We start from the raw sequence: 20097 nt of genomic DNA on the forward strand, positions 1-20097 counted from the left end.
TCTCCCTTTCATGTTTTAGATACAATTGCATTTATCAGACATCTTGGAAAAAAATGTTAAATTCATAATCCTTACATGGCAAAAATGTGGAAATACCTTTTAATACCTAGCTGTCCAAGGAAGTGGAGTTAACTGATAATATTTCACAGCTGACAATATGATATTTTCTGTAAAACCACAATTAGTCCTAAATCCTAAACTACAGAGGTGGCCAAAATGAATAAATTACCTACTAAAAGAATTTGACAGAGACAAGTACACAGAATATAAGAAAACGAGACTGAGATACCCCAGTCCTATCTGGGATGATCTTCAGACAGTTTCTGTTCTATCCATAATCTGATGTCTGGAAGGCACAAGCAACAACAGAATAGAGAAAAACAGAATGACAGGATGTTTATTAAAACTGAAAAATATATCTGAATGTGACAGGAATATTTGTGAAAACTCATGTTAAATTACATAACTACCATTACCAAGAAGAATATAGAGATAAGATATCTAGGAAAGTCAAAAATGTGTACAGCACACAGAGCGAGATTTGTAATTTCTTCATGTCAATATTATAAAGCTATAAAGCACCCAGGGTACCAGTACCTGCCAGATTCCTCTAAGGCATATACACTTATACTCAACAGCATCAAGTGTCAGAAATACAAATTTAACAACACAAATTAATAGTACTAAACCACCAAGTTTATAAAGACAGATAATTCCTTAAAATACAATTTATGGACTAAAATCCTCAAAGTCTTTAAAAAGAGATACCTGTGCTATCTTATTCATCTGAAAAAATGGATTAGTCTTATTTTCCCAATGTATACAAACTTCAAAAAAAAGTATTCATACCTGAATAGACACGCATAATTGCTAAGTTTGCTTTAAATGTTCTATTTTACTGAAAAGCTTACAAAGCATGCAAAGTTACATGTGTTTTGTGGCTCAAATTTTCTGAAAGTAAGAACACAGAAACTTTATCTTAAAAAATATGTGCTAATAACTTCTAGTGGTACACTACTGATCACTAAATGCTACGGGGTACTTTTCCATCAAAAACGTAGTGCTGAAAACCTGATTTAAATTTCAATGAAGAAGAAGAAAGAAAAAGCCTTCCAATCAGCACCAGTGTGCTTTGGATCAGACCCACACTATTGCAGGAAATGGAAATGCCCCACATGTTTGAAAAGCTAACCTATGAGGTCAATCGTTTATGAAACACATCATTCATTCATTCATCCGCACTGCAAGAATAATTCTGTTAAATTCTCTGCCCCTCTAGCTGAACATTTCTGAGCCATTCTATAACTTCAAAAGCATTTTATAGAATTTTAAAGTTTCTCTTGCTTCCTTTCCTATTTTTCTAGTCCATTCACATCACTAGAACATTTTAAAGCTTTGCCTGTGTTACCTCTGTCACAGGAGAAGACAGAAAAAATATGCTGCAGGGAAGACGACTGAAAAACAGTAGGGTTGTGGGAAGGAGACAAAAGTAAAGAAGATCATTCACAGTTGAGTGCCACTTAAAAATGTAAGCTGCACAGAACACAGCTTCTGTAAGACATGACAAATCAAGGTGAGCAACACAACCGAGCAGCACTCTCCAAGGAAGGCAGAGATTGTCCTCTCACTGCCATGCATGCAGAGAACTTCTGGACATTCACTTCTGACGTATCTTTGAGGACCTGCATTCACAAATCTGTGTGCAAAATGGAGGGGTTTACCCCTCCATAGCAATATTTCAAGGGCCTTTTCTATCCCCATGTATTCATCTTGGCTGCACACAACATACTCCTCTCCTGAGATGAGATCAGTGTTAATTATTATCCTGAATCAAGTACAAAGGCTCTCTCTCTTTTATCAGAAAAGTCATGAAAATATAGACTTTAATACTAATAGTACTTATCAAATAAAGATAGATCAATGCACTGATCTTAGCACACAGAGGTGGAAACATAATCAGGCAACCATAAGACTCATGTACACAATGATCTAAAAAACCAAACCATTTTAAACAGTGAACTTCCCCATATACCAACATTGGACACGGTTAAAAGAGTTCAGAAATACAAAATCATAAGCTTATCAAGTGTAGGATATGTGACTCAATATAGGAAATTTACCACAGTTTACACATTTTTCTCGCAGCTCATATACACTGTAGTTAAGAAAAAAAGTGTCTATAGAAAATCTTCCATTTTGAAGAAATGCAAAATACAAAATGTAATTGTTCAGAAATTTACAGCAAGTCATCTGAACCCATGATAACAGGTGCCTTTAATTAACTGAAATGATTTGGGATCACAGGAGTCTGCTTTTGAATCCTTAACTTGCTACTACTGGTGTTCTGGGTGCACACAGACACCCTAGTCACATGCTAAACAAAACAAACTGTACAAAAGCCAAATGATATCTGAAAGTTTGCACCAACATATATGCCAAACAAATGCCATGTTAAAAGCTTGGATAGATATTTTGCAGTATACTGTAAGGATTTTTTTTGGTTGGGTTTTTGTTTTGTTTTTCTTTTTTACAGATACCAGTGAAGCAATTCCAAAGGGATGAGACAAAAGTCAAATGGATTTCTGGGTCAGAAATCCCTTTAGTTGTGCATGATTAGTTCAGTTAAACCAGATACAGGCATTTTAGACATTTATTCCTTCTTTCAAACAAGGGTTACAGATTACATATTTTCTTAAAATAGACTCAGAAGGAATTACTGTTAAATAGCACGTCTCAAAAACAAGGACTGCTTTCCATCAGAAAGGAGTTCATTATCTATTGTGGTTAGATTCTTCAATCCAACTTTGTGGTCATGCATTTTGATTATTTTATTCCTAGGCAAATAAGTGCTATTTTAACTTGTTACAAGAGATTGGGAAGCCACAGACTAGAAAATGAAGACTTTGATGAGGATAGGCTAGCATGCCACAGAAGAGACCAACACAGTTCAAGTTCATGTAACAATGTGATTTTGACATTAGAGCGATAATGAATCTCTGCCAAGTACAGTACTTTACCACAAAACCCATTATTAGTAAATGACTTCACCTTAAAACCCAAGGAGAATTGAACTAAACTTGAGCCACTATTTCAGGCCATATTTCTTTTGGATTCAAACACATTTTAAATAAACATTAGAAATAATTTTATAACAGAATGGAAAGAGGACAATCTATAAAAATAAAACACAAAAAATGACACTAACAGAAAAAATTATGAAATGTTCCATCCATAGCTATGCTGAAACACATCTGCTATGTAAGACAGTGTCCAGAAGAACAGAGCTTATTCCTCACTCACGACCAGCTCATACTCGACTCCCACTCAGTCACTTCTTTCCAGAGGAAAGTCAAACCCAGCAACCTCTATACAGTGATAAAGACACCTGACTCAAACTAGAAATGGCTGCATGTAATTTAAGTATTAATTTTCATTATATGAGATTTGTGAAAAATAACAACTGAATATAACTGTATGGGCACTGCTCTAGAACACGTGGGCCAAATCCAGTAATCGTCCCACAGCCCTGATGGCATCCAGCCCAGCCCTGGAACTTTACACTACAATTTTTCATTTTAACTCAGGGAGCACAGCAGAATATAAATTATTAACAACAGGCTGATGCAGGATACAAATTCTCTGCTCAAACAATGAGACACCTGTCCTTCCCTGGTCCACTTTCCCCTTCCCTAAACTTGTCAGGAAATTTTTCCTGATATTCAAACTAAATTCTCTGTTTTGTAATTTTCTCTCACATTCCTTACTGAATTCTTCTCCATCCTTGGCTGTGGCAGCTTTCCAACATTTGCAGTCAATTATGCCACCCTAATAGCAATTTCTTAGCCAAAAGGAAGTTAGAAGAATCATGTTCTTGGCAAGACAATATGAAACGAAGATTTTATTTCCTGATAAAATATTTCCAGAATCTACTCTTTCTAAAAGCTTTTTTTTTTTAATCCTCTAGTTATTCTCTATCTCCTAATTAATGATGTTTCTAGATGTGAAAGTCATATTCTAGATACAGCTGTATCAGAAGACCCTTTATCCCTTTGGTTAATTGATGGTTAATTGCCTGACTGCACATGAAGTCCAAAATTCCACTGAGCTTCTCTATTCTTGAATATCACATCACCAGGTTGCTTGATTCAATATTAATGGTTGCATTCACACATTTCAAATGCCTCTCTTCTATTACACATCTGTTTTTCGTTTCTCATTTTCAGTGTTCAATTTTGTTTCATCATTGCCCATAATTTATCTGGACTATATTACAGTACTTCAGTATCATTGCTAAGCATTCAGTATGAATTTTTATAAAGGCTAATGAGAATGAAAAATATAATCATTAACAACTACCCATATCAACCTGCCACATCCTTTTACCCACTTATTCCACTTTTTTCATGGTCCTTTATTTAAGCACAAGTATATGGCCACGAAAATTGTGGCCAACTTCATTTTGTCAATATAACTTTGAAGAAAGAAAATTTAAGAAATGGAAATTAATCCCTCTGTTCATGTAAAGTTAAGTTTTCAATAATAAAATCCACAAATATGACATTATATAATTCTACACTACAGCATCCTGCTCAGCCAGGACACTTTGACCAAATATTTTATATTAATTGTAGAAAAAGATTAACAAAAAAGTAAGTTAAAAAAACCTCAATCTAGTTTACAGGAACGCTGTTGTCTCAGATCTGAACAGGATGCACATCTACTCAGCACTCCACAGAGATTCCCTCTCTCATGGAAAACTTGATTTATACTATAGCCAGTAATGAGGAAAAAAGAATTCAGAAGTCTGAAAAAGCAAGTGACCTAACCTGCTGTTCCACCTTGCTATCTCCTGTCTATTCCTCTTTTGCCTGTAATCTCTGAGCAAGTGCTCTGTGTTCACGTCCTTGGATTTCCTTCCACATGGCTCTCTATGGTAACCTTGCTTTTCTTTCCCAAGCACATGCTCTAGATTCTCACAGTTTGTCCAACAGACTCATAACAGCTATTCTGCGTTTCCACAGCAAGACTCACGCAGAGCCTGGGAGACCCCAGCAGTATTCCCAGCAAGGCAGACCAATGCCTGTAGACAGTGGAGCTGCACTGAAACAACATGAGTTGTATCAGGTTCTTCAACCTGGTAACTTGGTACAAGCATGAGACCAGAAGGAAACCTGAATTCATACCTTTGGACCTGCCACCATTCCACCTCTGAATCCTCTTCCTTCCCTGCTTAGGGCTCCCCAAATTACAAACATCATATGTCAAAGTTGCAGCTTACTAGCAAGCACAAACTGCTGCTGTAGATAAGTTTAGGAACTTATCCTTTGCTTCCCTTGCACAGTACTTCAGCAATGACCTTTCACTCAAACACAGAAACCACATGGTAATGGTACGATTTCCTCCTTTTCTTCCAAGAAAAAATGGGTACACTGCATTGACTACAACAGATTCAGAATATGAATGTTTCAAGATCCTACTTTTATTTATTCTTCTTTAAAAACATCAATAGCTTTTGACCATAGAGAAACAATATCTAAGAAGCAATTTTCAAGGCATAAAATAAAAGAGAAGGTTGAAGACCTAAATCAGCTTTCACTACTTTGATTTGAATGTTATACTGTATTTAATTGTGTGGAAATGCATACTTCTGTGCAAAACATCTTTTGTGGCATGTGAGATGCAAACATCTGTCAATTATGAAACATCTAGAATTCAACAGAAACCTGCTAAGTAAGGCAAAGCACATTCACCATATCCGTACTATTACTTAATTTTAATGCCTAACATAATTCTGATCTCATCTCTGTCTTGAACTTGATCTCTTTTCTTCAGTTTGTAGGACATTCAAGGTTTTCAGATCAGAAGGGCTCTCTGAACTAGCATATTTAAACTATCACAATAATATGAGTATTTCCAAGTTATATTAGGCTTCAGCACAGTTTACAGTTGAAAAATAAGCCAGATAAAAAGATACTATATCTATCAGACACTTCAGCTAATGTAGAAAAGATCTACTGTTTGCTTTACTGAACCTTTTTCTATCAGTGCCCTTATAATTGCACTGAACTAGTTAAATAGGAACAGCACTCCTGTAGCAGACAACGAGGGCAAACAACAACAGTTTTTAAGCAACGTCTTCCCTAAGTGATTAAGTGAACTAGATTCTTCTCTTATGTGAGAATGCGCAAGAATATCTTTTACTGCAGTTCCTAGGTTTACAGGAATGCCAGTAATCACATTTCATTTTTTTGCAATAGTTTGGATAGTATGTTGAAATATTCTGAATATATAACCAAGTGTGAAAACTCAGAAATTAGATACATTTGAAAGCTACTTCCTGTTTAATTGTTCAGGTTTTGCTGCCTTAAATATAACTCTAATGACACGTGGAAAGATTACAACAGTCTTCCTTCCCTTCTTCCCTTTCTCAAATCACTTGGCTTAACAAGACAATGCCAATTGTATCAAGAATATGAGACAGCTACCTAGAAGCTCCCAGTTAATACTAAGAAAGAATGCCATCCACATTCAAAATCTGTCTTAGCTTATACCAGGACACTACATGACATCTAGCTTTCAGCCCTAGCTGCTTTCCAAGAAGTGGAATAACAACAGTGATATTCAACCTACCGCTAGAACAGGCTTTGAAATCCTTGACTGAAGATAGTCTGCAAAACAAACGAAGGGCTTGGAATTTTGTCTCTTTAGTGGCATTGCAATAGTCAGGTTTTTAACAAAAAGCAAGGGTGCAAGATATTTTCCTTTTTCAAAGCACTTGCTTCAGTTCAGCCCTGCCTTTGCTTGTAAACAGAGATAAATGAAACAATTATGATAATCTGAAATTTGTTTTTACATTTACGGAAAGATGTGCAAATCAGTTTCAAAACAAGACTCTGCTTCGTAGTTAATTAGCCTGTTTAAACTGCTTGAAGGATTCCACGTGTTGGAAACCAGAACTTAATAACAAGATTTTTCTCTGTTCCCTTCATCTTTGTCTCCAACTTCCAGCTCTCAAAAAGAGAAGGTTCTCAAAAAAGAAATCCCTAGAGATTCAGTGACAATTGCTGATCTCCTTTATAAGCACTTCACTCTCAAAAATAAATAAAACAAACTTGCAGGTGAATGAGGCAGCATAATTCCAAATCCATGTTGTCACCAAATTCTTTTGAAGCAGATGCAATTTTGGATGCTTTAGTTAGTTCTGACACCAAAGAAGAATTCCTCATCTATAATTCAAAGGCTAATTTGCAAACTTTCTTAATACAGTACCTAAATAGCAAATGCCATAATCACATCTGAAAAACACCGTTTTTTCCTTTTCCTTCTCAAGGGCTCTATTACTTTGAACTTTGGGTACGTTACACTGAAAAACCAATTCATTATATCACTATTCTTTGGAATGATTGCAATGAGAATTGCATATTCACATTTTTAATAGCTTAAGTTTCTTGGCAATTCTTCTTTGCTTTTGCTATTAATTTGAAAATTAACTGTTTAATTGGAAAAATTAACTGTTGTCTGTTTAACCTTACTTCATTCCCATTTGCAAAAAGAGAAATGCAAACCATGATGAAATCATGAAAAAAATTTAAATGAATCCTTTATTTAACAGTGTGATACTCTCTTTTTAAGTAACTGAGAACTAAAGTTAGAGACGACTGATTGGCTGGCAAATGCAAAATCTCCATGTCAGGACATCTCTAACTGGAACACACAGAACCTACGCACTGTATGAAACATGTACAGAATCAAACAGACAGAATGAGGCCATGAAAGATTGGTGGTGGATGGTCAAATTTAACAGAAATGTGAATTGAATTGAATTGCATTAGAAGACTAAAGCATATCTACAGGAAAGTATCTTGAAACAGAGAGGAAAAATTAAGAGTAAAATAAAAAAAATCTATTTTTTAAGCTTCAAAATACATGAAAATGAGACACACTGTGGCTGACAATTTGTAAAACACCTTCCTCCTGCATTAGGAGAATTCCCTATCCTTAATATCAATGGGTTAAAAGGAAAATGTAATGTAATATTTTTTCAAAGAATACAGAAGATTTTTTACTCTCGTTGTGTTCTATGCCCCATTTTGTCATTTACTTATCCCATGCAATTTTCTCCAGGGGAAACGGCAGCTAGAGGGAAAAAAAAGTGTTCTAATTAAACAAACACTAAGTATTCTTAGTTACAAACACTAGATACAAAAACTAAAGTTCCTGCATTCTTAAGGCTGGTCAATAATCATACTCTTTTGGAAAAACTGCACTGTTCCAGTGAGGTATGCTTTTTGAAATTAGCTATTTAAAGCAGACAGAATTCAATTCCATATGTATATTAGGGGTACTTAATTGCTGTAGATACTATATGATCCCAAATTTTTACACTAATATCTTTTTTCCATTTTATCCAACAGCTTCTATACATCTAAACTAAAATGCATGCCGGCAGTAATAAAGACAGTACTGGGTTTATCCCAACTACCAAATTCCCTGGTAAATTCTATACAAATCTAATTGACTAAAATGCTTCTAAGTGCATATTATAAAAAAATCAAACATACAAACTAAGCTGATCTTTAAGAAAACACCCTTTCTCCTTTCTTGTCTGTTAATACTAGGTGAGTAACTGGAAAACACTGTAACTCTACAGAGCTTAATCAAAGTAACTGCAATCAGTCATATTCTTGTAGAATCCATCCAGGTATGAATTAGGTATGAAAAGAACCAGGTATTAGGTATGAAAAGAACTTGAAGCTCTTAGAAATAGAGACTTATGCAAGGACTTTATGCTCATTCCAGCAACACTGTAAACTTAATCAGGATGAATAGTGAAGCAATTTCAATTTCAAAAAAACTCAATATCTAAATAATCCTTGCTTTTGAGAGTACTATTTATATTACATAGGAGTAATAAAAGCTTGAATAGTCAAAGAAAGGGCAACTGTTCCAATCAGCACAATATAAATTATTGCAATTTTTAGTCAAAGCTTTGGTAACTGTTCAAAGATCAAAGTAGCGTATTGTTTTTTCAGAATGGTTTCCTGAGACTACCAAGTATAACTCAATATTCTGCTTTATGCTTAAAAATACAGTGCATCCAAATATTTAATATTTAGCTTTAATACCAGAAATATGATTTTTCTTTCTATATGCTTAGGATTAACAGCAATTTAAAAGTAGAAAATATGAAGAGTTACTTGGTGATCTGCCCCAACAAAAGATCTCCATGAATATTTGCTATATTTGAACTACAAAGCAAGAAAGGATTGAAATAAATGTACAAGAATGAGAATCTAGCATTAAAACTGTGCTAAAACACAGAAAACAAGATTTTGGGGCACAAACTACTATCTTCTAGAATGTTATTAGAAGATGTGACGTTATTCTTTCACTCCATGCTTCAGTGACAATATCTGAACAACAGTCATCTTTCTGCTAAGTCTTACGAAAAGAAGAAGTTACATGTTCAGTGAGAAGCAGAAACTTCATTTCCTTGATGCTAAATGCTACAAACTCTGTGCTTGTCTCAGAAACTAGAAAACTAAGATTTATGAAAATCAGACTCTTCTGGATCCAAATTCACCTCAAGTTAGTGTAGGAACTGTACAAGGAGACTCAGTCAAACTGCTAAATATTGTTATGGAATGGTTAGACAATTATATTCTACTACGCAAAAACAAACAAACAAACAAACAACTGGTTGAAAAGGCAGTTTGCCAGTGCTATAAATGTCTTCATTCACTTGTACTGTATACTTTTCCTACTGAGAGCAAAAACTAGAAGATTTTATTTTACCCCAAACTTACCCGCCACCAGTGCCTCCGTTTTTGCTGAAATGTGTGCGAGGCTCACTTGATGCCAGCTTAAGCAGTTCATTCCATTCCCGTTCCCACTCTTCCTCTGTATATACCAAGCCTGACTAAGGGAGAGAATGAAATACCTTTAAGATTATGCTAGTATAAAATATAACTAGAATTCTGCAGTGGTATTTACAGCAAACTAATGTATTTTGAGTTTCATACATGATATGGTTTAATATATTGGACTGTTAGTGGTTCTATGTTTCTATTCAGGTGAAAAGAATATCAGCTGATTAAAACAGACCTAAGACACTAACTATACACTGGATTACGTTTCCAGTTATGGGTCTGCTCCTGCAAACACACCACTTCACTTTTTGAGGTCCACTTACTCATACCCATGTGAATTCCTTGCAAAGATGGTTAGCTTGCTTTACTGCCCATTTCTGGAACTTGGCTTTCCTCTGCAAAATAGGGAACTACTATGAATGCCCTCCTTGGCAGACAGGTGATGCTTTCTCCCTCTTTCACTGGGGAGAGGAGGGAAAGACGTTCAAGAGCAGAACAGGTAAATGAACGCTTCTGTGCCCCTGTGTTTTCAGGTAGCCTGAAGAACGCTGAGCCAATGACAGCTCCGTTTCTCTGCACTGACTGCTGCCAACCACAAGCAGATTACGAATATGCCACAAACATTTGACCATGTTCGCTTCATTGAGGCTGATCAGCATTCACGTTGGAGTATTTAAAAACCAGTTATCTGATTTCTCATGGTGTCTAAAAATTGGTGGAAGTATAAATTCCCACATCAAGAGAATGCAGGAACGAACAGAGAAACAGCACACTGGGGTTGTGGATAGCTCATATTTCCACTGAATCTACTAATTCTCCAACAGCTCTCCGTTAACATTCATATAAAGGAAACACACACATGACAACTTGGTTTAAATGAAAGGGCATTTTTGCCTATAATTTTGAATGTGACAAAAAAATATCGCTTAACCAAACAGCAGTTTCGTTTTGCTCTTGAAAGGTTTTTTAGCCTCCTGAAAAACAAATGTCTCCAGGATTACAGTTAAAAGAGAAATACTGAAGAAATTGCTTGTACATCTCACTGCAGGCAGGAAAACCGACCCACACAAGTAAGCAAACAAAATGAAGCCATCCAGGGAAGTGATTCCTGGGAAGATGTTTATAGGGAGATAAAAAGTTTGCACTGAGGATAAATATCTGATGGAAGAATACTTCTTTGGAAATTATTACATCAAAATATACATCCTGTAGCTTCTAAGCCTTTCCTGGAAAAACAGCTCTAACCTCTATTAAATCTCAGCAATCTGACTCCAGTACAAAATGAAAACTGACAAAAATCCTTATCTTTGGGATGATGATTAGCCCTGAAACTGGCTTTTCTAACCACTGTTTAGGCACATATATCCTCAGAAAAAAATACATGATGGAGTCCAGCTTTAAATCATTAGTTAAAACAAATCTACAGATGATTTTAGTTAAAAAAAAAAAATCCACTCAATATTTGGTCGTAGCTCTAAGAAAACTAACTTGACATTCTGGGGAGCTCTTTCTTAAATGAAATTCTTTTCTTTTGTGTATTCCATCCACTCATTTTAAAATGCTCATGAGAGCTAAATTATAAAGAATGGTTGAGATCATCAAGTCTACACTTAATTTTGGAGGTCAAAATTTTCTACTGGTTCCAAACCCATCTTAGAACTTCATAGATATGAAACTGTATATTTCTGTCCACAAAGCCAAAAACACATTTGCATTTTGATGCTCAAATTCTAAATACAAATATCTCTTTTCACATGCAAAATTGAAACACAGGGAATTTGGTAGCAATTAACACTTTCACACCAAACTTCAGAAGAATGCTTTTGACCCTACATGATGTTAACAAGATTGTCTTTAGGCTATACAGACCTCCTTATTCTGCTGGGTCTGTTGCCACCTCCATCTTCTTTTCAGTGCTTCCCTTTCAGCTCCAGTTCTCATCATAGTGTAGAGTGCTTTACGCAAGACAAGGTCCCGGTCATGAAATCCCCACATCCCTAAAATAGCAGAAGAAGGCACTCAGTTTTAAAGAAGCTACAGTGAAATAGAAACAGTAAGTATTAATACAATTAATATTGTTTTAAAGCAAAAGCAGCATAGCTTATTCATTATTTAAGATTCTCCTTAGTAGCAAAAAAATTCACTCATTTTTAAGGTTTCCTAATGAAACACTGAATGTTAGATAAGCTAATGAACAACAATACAGAATTCTAACAAATTTTAAAGATTGATTATGGACTGACTAAGGATTTCAGTTGTTTCAGTATTTGTTTCTGTGCAACTTCAACTTTGCTGTAAGTAATGGAATATTCAATGCACAAGTTTTGATTTTAGCTGGAGTTACCAACAGAGCTTGTGGACACCAGAATGCTAATGACAACTACAGGCAGTTTTGTGTATCTCAAATGATGATACAGACACCCATAAGACTCTGCTCTTACACAGCATGATGATAAATTTTCTTTGGCTTCTATATCCTAGTAAAGAGATGAGCATTCATGATGACTGGAAGTCCAAAAATACAAGCAGCCACAGGCTTTCAAGATCCTTTGAAGATAATAAAATGTCTTCATGTACTTGAAAATGGTACCCTATGATAAAAGAGAGCAGAGCTCTCACCAAGACATGTGCCTATAGGCAGCCATGTTTCAATTATTATATTGTCAGCTGCTGGCATTTAATATGTTTATTTCAAACTTTTCAAGTCAAAATACTTCAAGCATTTGCTGTAAATAACATACAATTCCTTGAAGGTGAAAATGGAGTGGGCATAGATAAAAGGGCCCTTGGAAACAAAATCTATTTTTCTTGTTACTTCTTCCAAAAAATAAAACAGTCTCTTCCAATGATTAAAAATCCCAATGTTTTTAAAAAATCACCTTTGGGAATTCTATTGGTGCAAGATTTTAGCAACAGTAACAAAAAAAGGAATTTCCTCAAAATAATTATGACATGCAAGACATTACAGATTTTCAGCTTCAGAGATTTTTATTTATTTGATAGCATTTGAAGAAAGCTTTCAAAGGTCTTGTATTAATGATTAATGAACCGGAATTTATTTTTAATTCACCCCAAACTCTGTCTCCCATATAATTAACCTCTCCAAGGAGTCAACAGAGATAATAAACACATATTGTACTCTTGAAGATAGTAAGACAACTGTTTAATAAAAGACAGAGGAGAACAAATGTAATTTCTCATCCACAATATAGACAATCCTGCAGAAGCACCTAGGGTTTCACCTGTACCAGGACTGTTAGATTGGGCTCAGTATGGAAAATGTGAGTCACTGGCATCCATGATGAAAGCTTTATGATACTGTTTGAGTCATACTTCTGATATCAACCTGATAAAACTTGCAGCTTCATCCCTCAAACATGCCTACAGCAAACACTTCTGTAAGTGAAAGCTGAAGAAGAATATGCTGCTCTAGAACCAGGCTTTTAATGAAAGTCTTTGTACCCCATGTGTTTGAGCTCTTTACGGCGATAGTGAAGAGTAAATATTTTTGGTAAAAGATTTCTTGTGCAGATTTTCCCTTACCTAAAGAGGCAGCATGCAAGAGGCAGTTTCCATCACCTGTTGTAGCCAAGGGAAGAAGACGTTTGCAACTTGTACACACTGTGGACCACCAATTCAGTCGTCCTAAAAAGAAAGCACCCATTAAAAGGGCTGAGTGGATGCTAAAACAGGATGAACACAGAGTATAGGCATATATATAGTGATGATGAATAATGTTGAAGGTTAACTGTAAAAATCGTTTCTGCCAAATAAGCTTAAATTTAATGCCAGAGTTAGAAACTGAAAAGGATTAGAAATAAGAGGCAGATAAACCATAACTATTCTCTAAATTTGTTTCGGATAAGATGAGAGCACCTTTAATTAATTTGCATCTTCCATTCTCAAATACTTCACTCAGGAATAGATTTTCAAGCAGTTCATTGTCTAAATACCCTTATGGGTCTGGGTATCAGTTTCCAAATATAATGGCCATCGGCCTGCTATACACAGATCAAAGATTACATCATTGCAGTAAAGTCTCAGAAGACAGAAGTATTGTGTGTGTGTGTGTGTGTTAATCAGGAAACATTAATGTTAGGTAAGTTTATCAGAGTACTATTGTTTCAGTCAGGTGGATTGTTTCTAGCACTGATTCTCTTCCCACTTACCATAGTGTAAATCATGATTAGGTTTACTGAAATCAACAGCTACCCCACCAGAGAAGAACTAAACATGAGACCACACGGCCAGCCCAAGGTCTAGGATAGCATGTAGCTTCTCCCTTTGAAAACATCACTTAAAAGATCCACTTATCCATCCTTACTCTATGAAGTATATTTTACAGATTATACAACAGAGATGGATTATGAAACAAACTGACAAGAATACAAATATTCAGAGTTATCTGGATGAAGCAAATGAAGCCATGAAGAGTATTAATGTCAAAGACAAAACTGGAAGTACATCATCCTTGGCTCATGGATTGCTGTGTGGTAGCTTAGTGGAATGTTAAGTCTTGGTTCAATGATTATTTGAAAATTTTTAATACAAAGAAAGAGAATGGGTCTAATTATATAACACCTTTGGGGATAAGGAAAAGCAGATGATTAACAATGATTAATACAGCTGGTGTATTTCCCAAGACTTTTTGAAAGGCTTTAAGTAATGTGCAATTGATACAGTGAATAATGCAATAGGCAGACTGTGGTGACTCAAACAATTTCTTTGTGTTTGTATTCTTTTCCAGAAATTTTCTTCCCCGATTCCTTTATTTGCAAGCTGAGAAGAAATAATATCTATGTATGGCTTATGGTTAAACCCCCAAAATAGAAATGTTGAGTTTAAGGCAGTGAGAAAACTTTTCTCCATTAATATTTTTTCATTAAAAATTATACTGGTTTGTTTGTAACAGCAGGTAACACATAATGTGCAAAAAACAGTCTAAAGATACTTTAACATGTGCCCCTTGTTACTTGCTTCAGGATACAGTACTGAAGAAAAACTATGTCATTAAATTTCATTTAGTCAGTATGGGTTGAGAGTTACTGCACTATAAAGGTAAAAATGCATTGCAGATCAATTACTAAGCACACTAGGTAATCCTCATATGATTTCAGCAGCTAGTTTGTAAATGCCTAAAATCTCAGACTAATCTTATTAAATTCTAAATTTAATATGCATTAAAGAAGCTTAATTTAAAGTGTTATTGGACAGCCTTTGGGAAAGATAAATCTGAAATAACAAGTTACCATTTTTAGCAACTCCTGCGTCTGTGGGCTGTGAAATAACAACTTGCCACCTGTCTTTGGCAGAATATTTTGGGGATATCATATTCAGTAATAAGTTAAACTGAGGTGCCACATAAAGTACAATTACAAAATCCGAAACAGACAAATCTTAGCAATTACTTAAGGGTATACTGAGTGATATGCTTTGCAGATTAACTAGCAACTGTTGAAAATAAATCTCAAAGTCTGGTGTTTTTGAATGTTTTGAATAGCTGAGAAGGCTCCTATGAAAGTGATCTGATTTCAAGTAGATTATGTCAAACATGTTCGTGGGCTTGGTTAACTTCAAGAAGCTTATGGCTTACTAAAAATTAGCAGAAATGCAGAGGATTATAACAAAGTAGTAGTGCATTTTCATTTTTCCAATGTAATGGCTATAGCAAATCCCTTTAGGAATCAAGAGGAAAGTAAATGAGGTCCAATGTGAAAACAGTTGCATTTCAGGCTCATTTCTATCTGTCTTGGAAGACAATATTTTTGGACAAACTAGACCCACTTCTCCCATTGGTCTCCATACTTAATTTCGCTCCTTACTTTCTCACTAAATCTATTTAATCTTAAAAAAACACTATTTCAAGAAACTAATCTATTCTTTTAAAGCAAAATCACTCGGAGAATTAATAAGGCCATATTCTAGTACAATAAAACTTGATCTAAATTTTATAGCAAGATTAAAAGTCCTAATCAGGTTTGCAATCTAGCAACATACAATCAAAGAGGCAGACACAGAGACACGATACTGCCCCTTCTGTGCCAAATACTTAGACTTTGGGTGCAAATTCAAAAGCAACTGTCAACAGAATCTGGTATCCCCATGACTGAAAAGACTACTTTTGTATTTCCATGTTGGGCTAGTCCTGTATTACATAGTGTATATCAGACTTTACATAATATAAAGCATATATTGACTCCCTGAGAGGAAGAGCAGCACTTCCTATATGCAGAGCACAAGAATCAATCATTCTGATACAGAATGATATGTGTGTGTGTGTGTGCGTGTGTGCGCGCATGCATGTGCACATGCATGTGGAGAGAGAGAGGGAGAGAATATTATAAAAAGAAAGTATATTGAACCTCAGGGAAAGTATTTCAAGCTTTGAAAAACAGACAATATGTTTTCTTACACTCCTGCTTATCACCATTTTACAATACAGTATCTGTCAACTCCCAGAAAAAGATGCAAACATCAAAAGCTGCCATCTTGTAAACCTACCGCAACCATAAGCCTGAATGTAAGCTGGTCTTGAGCAACTGTTAGGTTGAAAAAATCAGTATTTGAGGAAAAGGAAATAAGAAACATTTCTTTGCTGCATATTTTAAAACATGGCTTTTACCCAACAATATTCATAATGTTGGAGTATTGGGAACAGACACTAGAAAGGTTTAAATGATATTTTTATAAGCCTCCATGTTTTATTTCAAGCCACAGGTATATCACTTCTTGCTCCAAGACTTACCAGAGGAAACTGCCAAAGAGGATGGCAGATAGTTACATAACCTGAATAACTCAAAATGAAGACAGCAGAGAACAGAGAATGCATTTCAAGTACTAATAGGGGCCAGGTTTGGCTTTCAGTGTCAGCCCCTGATGCCTTACACATAGATACGCTGTATAAGGTGAGAATGCATTCAGCATGATGTCCTCTATGCAAAAGCCCATTAACAGCACAAGCAAGAAGATAAAAATAGGCAACAGAATTTATTATGGTTTATGACTATCCCATGAAAAAGCTCATACAGTGCTGCTTTCCAGTCTGCTAAGGTCCATTATAGAGTATTCATTGCCCAAATGTTTGCCAGCTTGTTGGTACATATAAAAGCCAAACCAATTCAAAGCAAACATTATCTTATATGATATTGAAGAACCTCTACAGAACCTCTGCATAAATCTTTTGACTCTTCTTCCTTTTCTCCAGCACATATTTTCTTTTTTTCTAGTTTAATCTACTAATAAGCAAGGCAGCCTTGTTTCTTTGCAGAATTAACAACCAAAAGCTTGCAAGGACTTAACAGCGACTTAATAATTCTCTTTCTTGACAGGGCAAAAGGAGGTCCTAGACACGATAAGCCCTCTCAAGCTCTAGACAACTGAATGTTGTTGAGGTTTCACTGCAAAGCTAGATGGCGTATCACTGCGTCAAAGACAAACAGCTTCTGATGGGCAAAGCCACTAGTAAGAAAAATAAGGCAGAATCCTTACAGAAAAACAGAATCCGCTTTCGGAGAAAACAAAAGATGAATAAAGATGGGAAAATGTGTGAAGTGTCTTGTCACAGCTTGTACAACTTTACCTCAGACTGACTGTGATTGTCTTCTAAGGTACCTCCTCACTCTGCTATTCAAAGTAATCTGTCTCATACAGCTAGGTAAACCAGTCTTAGGCCTACTCCTCAAAAGCACTGCTGGAGCAGACCTCTCACTAAGAAAAACAAGTAGTTCCCTGTGCAGTGGTACAATGACATATGCATACAATGACGTAAGAGCAGCTTGGTGACATAAGCTCAGTTTCCTTAAGATACTAGGCTAAAAACGCTTTCATTTCTTGAGCAGAAAATCCACAAATCCATCTCTCTTACACTCCCCAGATAAGCCAGTCACAAAATAATGTTTTCAACTTCCAAAGCAGGTCTAATGCTGGACACCTCATTTATTCTCAAAAGCCATGGTTCACCCTAAACACCCACCAACTTTTCTTTGTAATACAACAGCAGTAACTGCTCAGCTAGTCACTGTGCAGCCTAGATGTCTGTACAGTACTGCCCAGTTAAACCAACAGAGGATTACTCAGCCCATTCAGAATAAGTCAGACAATTTGTAATGTGTGCAGGAACCTTGAATCCAGATTTCAGCAGAGCTACTTCAATGGTTTATATGATATGGAGATTTTGTATTCGTTTCTTACATGACTAGCTAAAAGGGTTAATTTATTTATTTTTGGATTTAGTCCCTTCGCACCATAAATGTTTGCTTACAAGTATTGACATGAAGAAAAATACAAGAACAGCTTTTTTACACACTCGTATATTAATCATTCAGGGACTAGTAACTTTTTAAAATAAATAAAGCATCCACCAATACAGTTTCTGTCCTTCAAATAAAGGACTTTCCAAAAGAGCGCTCTCTGCTTTAGTCTGGGTGGATGAGCTTCCCAGTAGCATCTTCAAGGCTATTCATTATTTACTTATGTCCTTGAAATGCAATGTTGAGTCATGCATGAAGAAATAAGTAAAACTGAGCAATCAAATCAATGCTTCTCTTCTGGCCTGATGCATAAGCAACACCAGCACCGCCACAGAAGCTACTGACCGGAATGCAAACCAAAGGAGAAAGGTCGTCAAATAAGATGGCACAGAAACATACAACTTGGCCAAACTGGCCGCAGACAACTGATACTGAGTTCTGAGTCTTATCAGTTTTCTTCATTTTTTTCTTTCATAACTCAAGACACATGCTTTTCTATAACATTATTGCATTTCACCTTACTCTATGATACAATATTTGTCATTCATATTAGAACTGAATTACACACCAACATGCATTTCTAGTTTGGAACTCAGGAAATGATGACTGCAGTTCTCTCATAATTATAATGGTTGCTGTTCTGGCTCTCTACATATATTCTGTTAAAAGCTGTTCACAAAGTCTGGGATAGGAAAGTGTTTCTACAGACCAAAAAAAGCATGATTTTTTTTTTAATGAAGCTTAATTTTTAAAAGTTTGAAATCAAACATTTCCAATTTTATGGGACTTGTTTTTGGAGACGTGAAGCCCAGGCAGAACAATGCTTATTTTGCATATAGTTGTATTAAATGTCTTATAGAAAATACAGGCCCAAGTATGGAAAGAAAAGTTTAGGACAGCAATATTCTTGAAGGTTCATACAGTTTTAATTTTAATAGTTATATTGAGTTATACTTTGGCTCAGCAATACTTTTTTTTTCTGTTCAGTAAAAACACTGTGCGAGACCACTGATTGTAGCCACAATGCCACCTATGTTATGTTGAGCCCTTCGCTACAGCAGTTTTTTGCTTCATTAGTGACTCAAACCTAGCCAAGTAGTGACCCTGTAAAAAACAAAAAGATTTTCCTGGTTTTCATAATCTCTCTCTCTCTCTCTGTCAGACTACACATTGAATGCCCACAGGGGAACATGTGTGTCTAATAAAAATCCACTTGCTGCAACATAATATCTAGAATTATGGAATTCCTGTCACACAGCCCTCAATGAACATTATCACCATCAGAGCCATCCTCCACCAAACAACCACACTGAGGACTGCAAGAGGATTCAAAGATCCGTCTGCACAATACTGGCAAGCCCATCTCGTTCCAATTCAGGTAATAATGAACAGCTGAGTTTATAAGATGCACAAAAACCCAAAACCCTATTATAGGTGCATGACGAATCCTAATGCCTAAGGAACTGCTTCTACCTAAGAGCAGCATTCAAAAAACAATGATACGTATAAGTAAAGGATGCATTCCAGTAACAGAGAGTGAGTAAAGAGCACTGCCTTACTCAGGTCTTTCCTTTAATATCTGATGCAGCATTACTGTGTGTGGCAAGAATCTTGCTTTGAGTTTCTGCACAGGTAGGATATAACCCAAAAATTCTTTCACATACAGATGTAATGAGAGCAAGTGCCTAAACAAGTTAGGAGTGTATAAAAACCTTACAGGCTTTTATAGACATCCAGCTCACATGGGCACTTTAAAGAGCATGTGCTGCAGCCTATTAATGATAATTTTGCTCTCCCAGTCTACATTTTGTGAGTAGTAAGCTGCTCTTTTCCTAAAAAAGTTTCTCCTTTCTCTTGCCTAACCATCTTTTTCTTGCTCTTGAAATTCATGCCCTTAAACCAAAATTCAAACACACCCTTCTCTCTTTTCCTTTGACAACATCCCCAATCTCAGCTGCAGAAGCTACTGTCCTGTTTTA

At 35.8% G+C, this 20097-nt stretch overlaps 1 protein-coding gene across 1 annotated transcript in view; it reads right to left on the reverse strand.

Moving 5' to 3' along the window:
* Positions 1-20097, reverse strand: part of OTUD7A (OTU deubiquitinase 7A) — a 161187-nt gene that overhangs the window by 16474 nt on the left and 124616 nt on the right. Inside the window, exons 8-10 of the mRNA XM_026059346.1 lie at positions 13413-13514; positions 11739-11866; positions 9807-9919 (exon numbers count right to left, since the gene is read on the reverse strand). Of these exons, the coding sequence (XP_025915131.1) occupies positions 9807-9919; positions 11739-11866; positions 13413-13514 (343 nt within the window). The remainder of the gene's footprint in view (positions 1-9806; positions 9920-11738; positions 11867-13412; positions 13515-20097) is intronic.

The sequence above is a fragment of the Apteryx rowi genome, unplaced genomic scaffold (assembly GCF_003343035.1).
Source record: "Apteryx rowi isolate R43461 unplaced genomic scaffold, aptRow1 scaffold_156, whole genome shotgun sequence".
Classification (NCBI taxonomy): domain Eukaryota; kingdom Metazoa; phylum Chordata; class Aves; order Apterygiformes; family Apterygidae; genus Apteryx; species Apteryx rowi.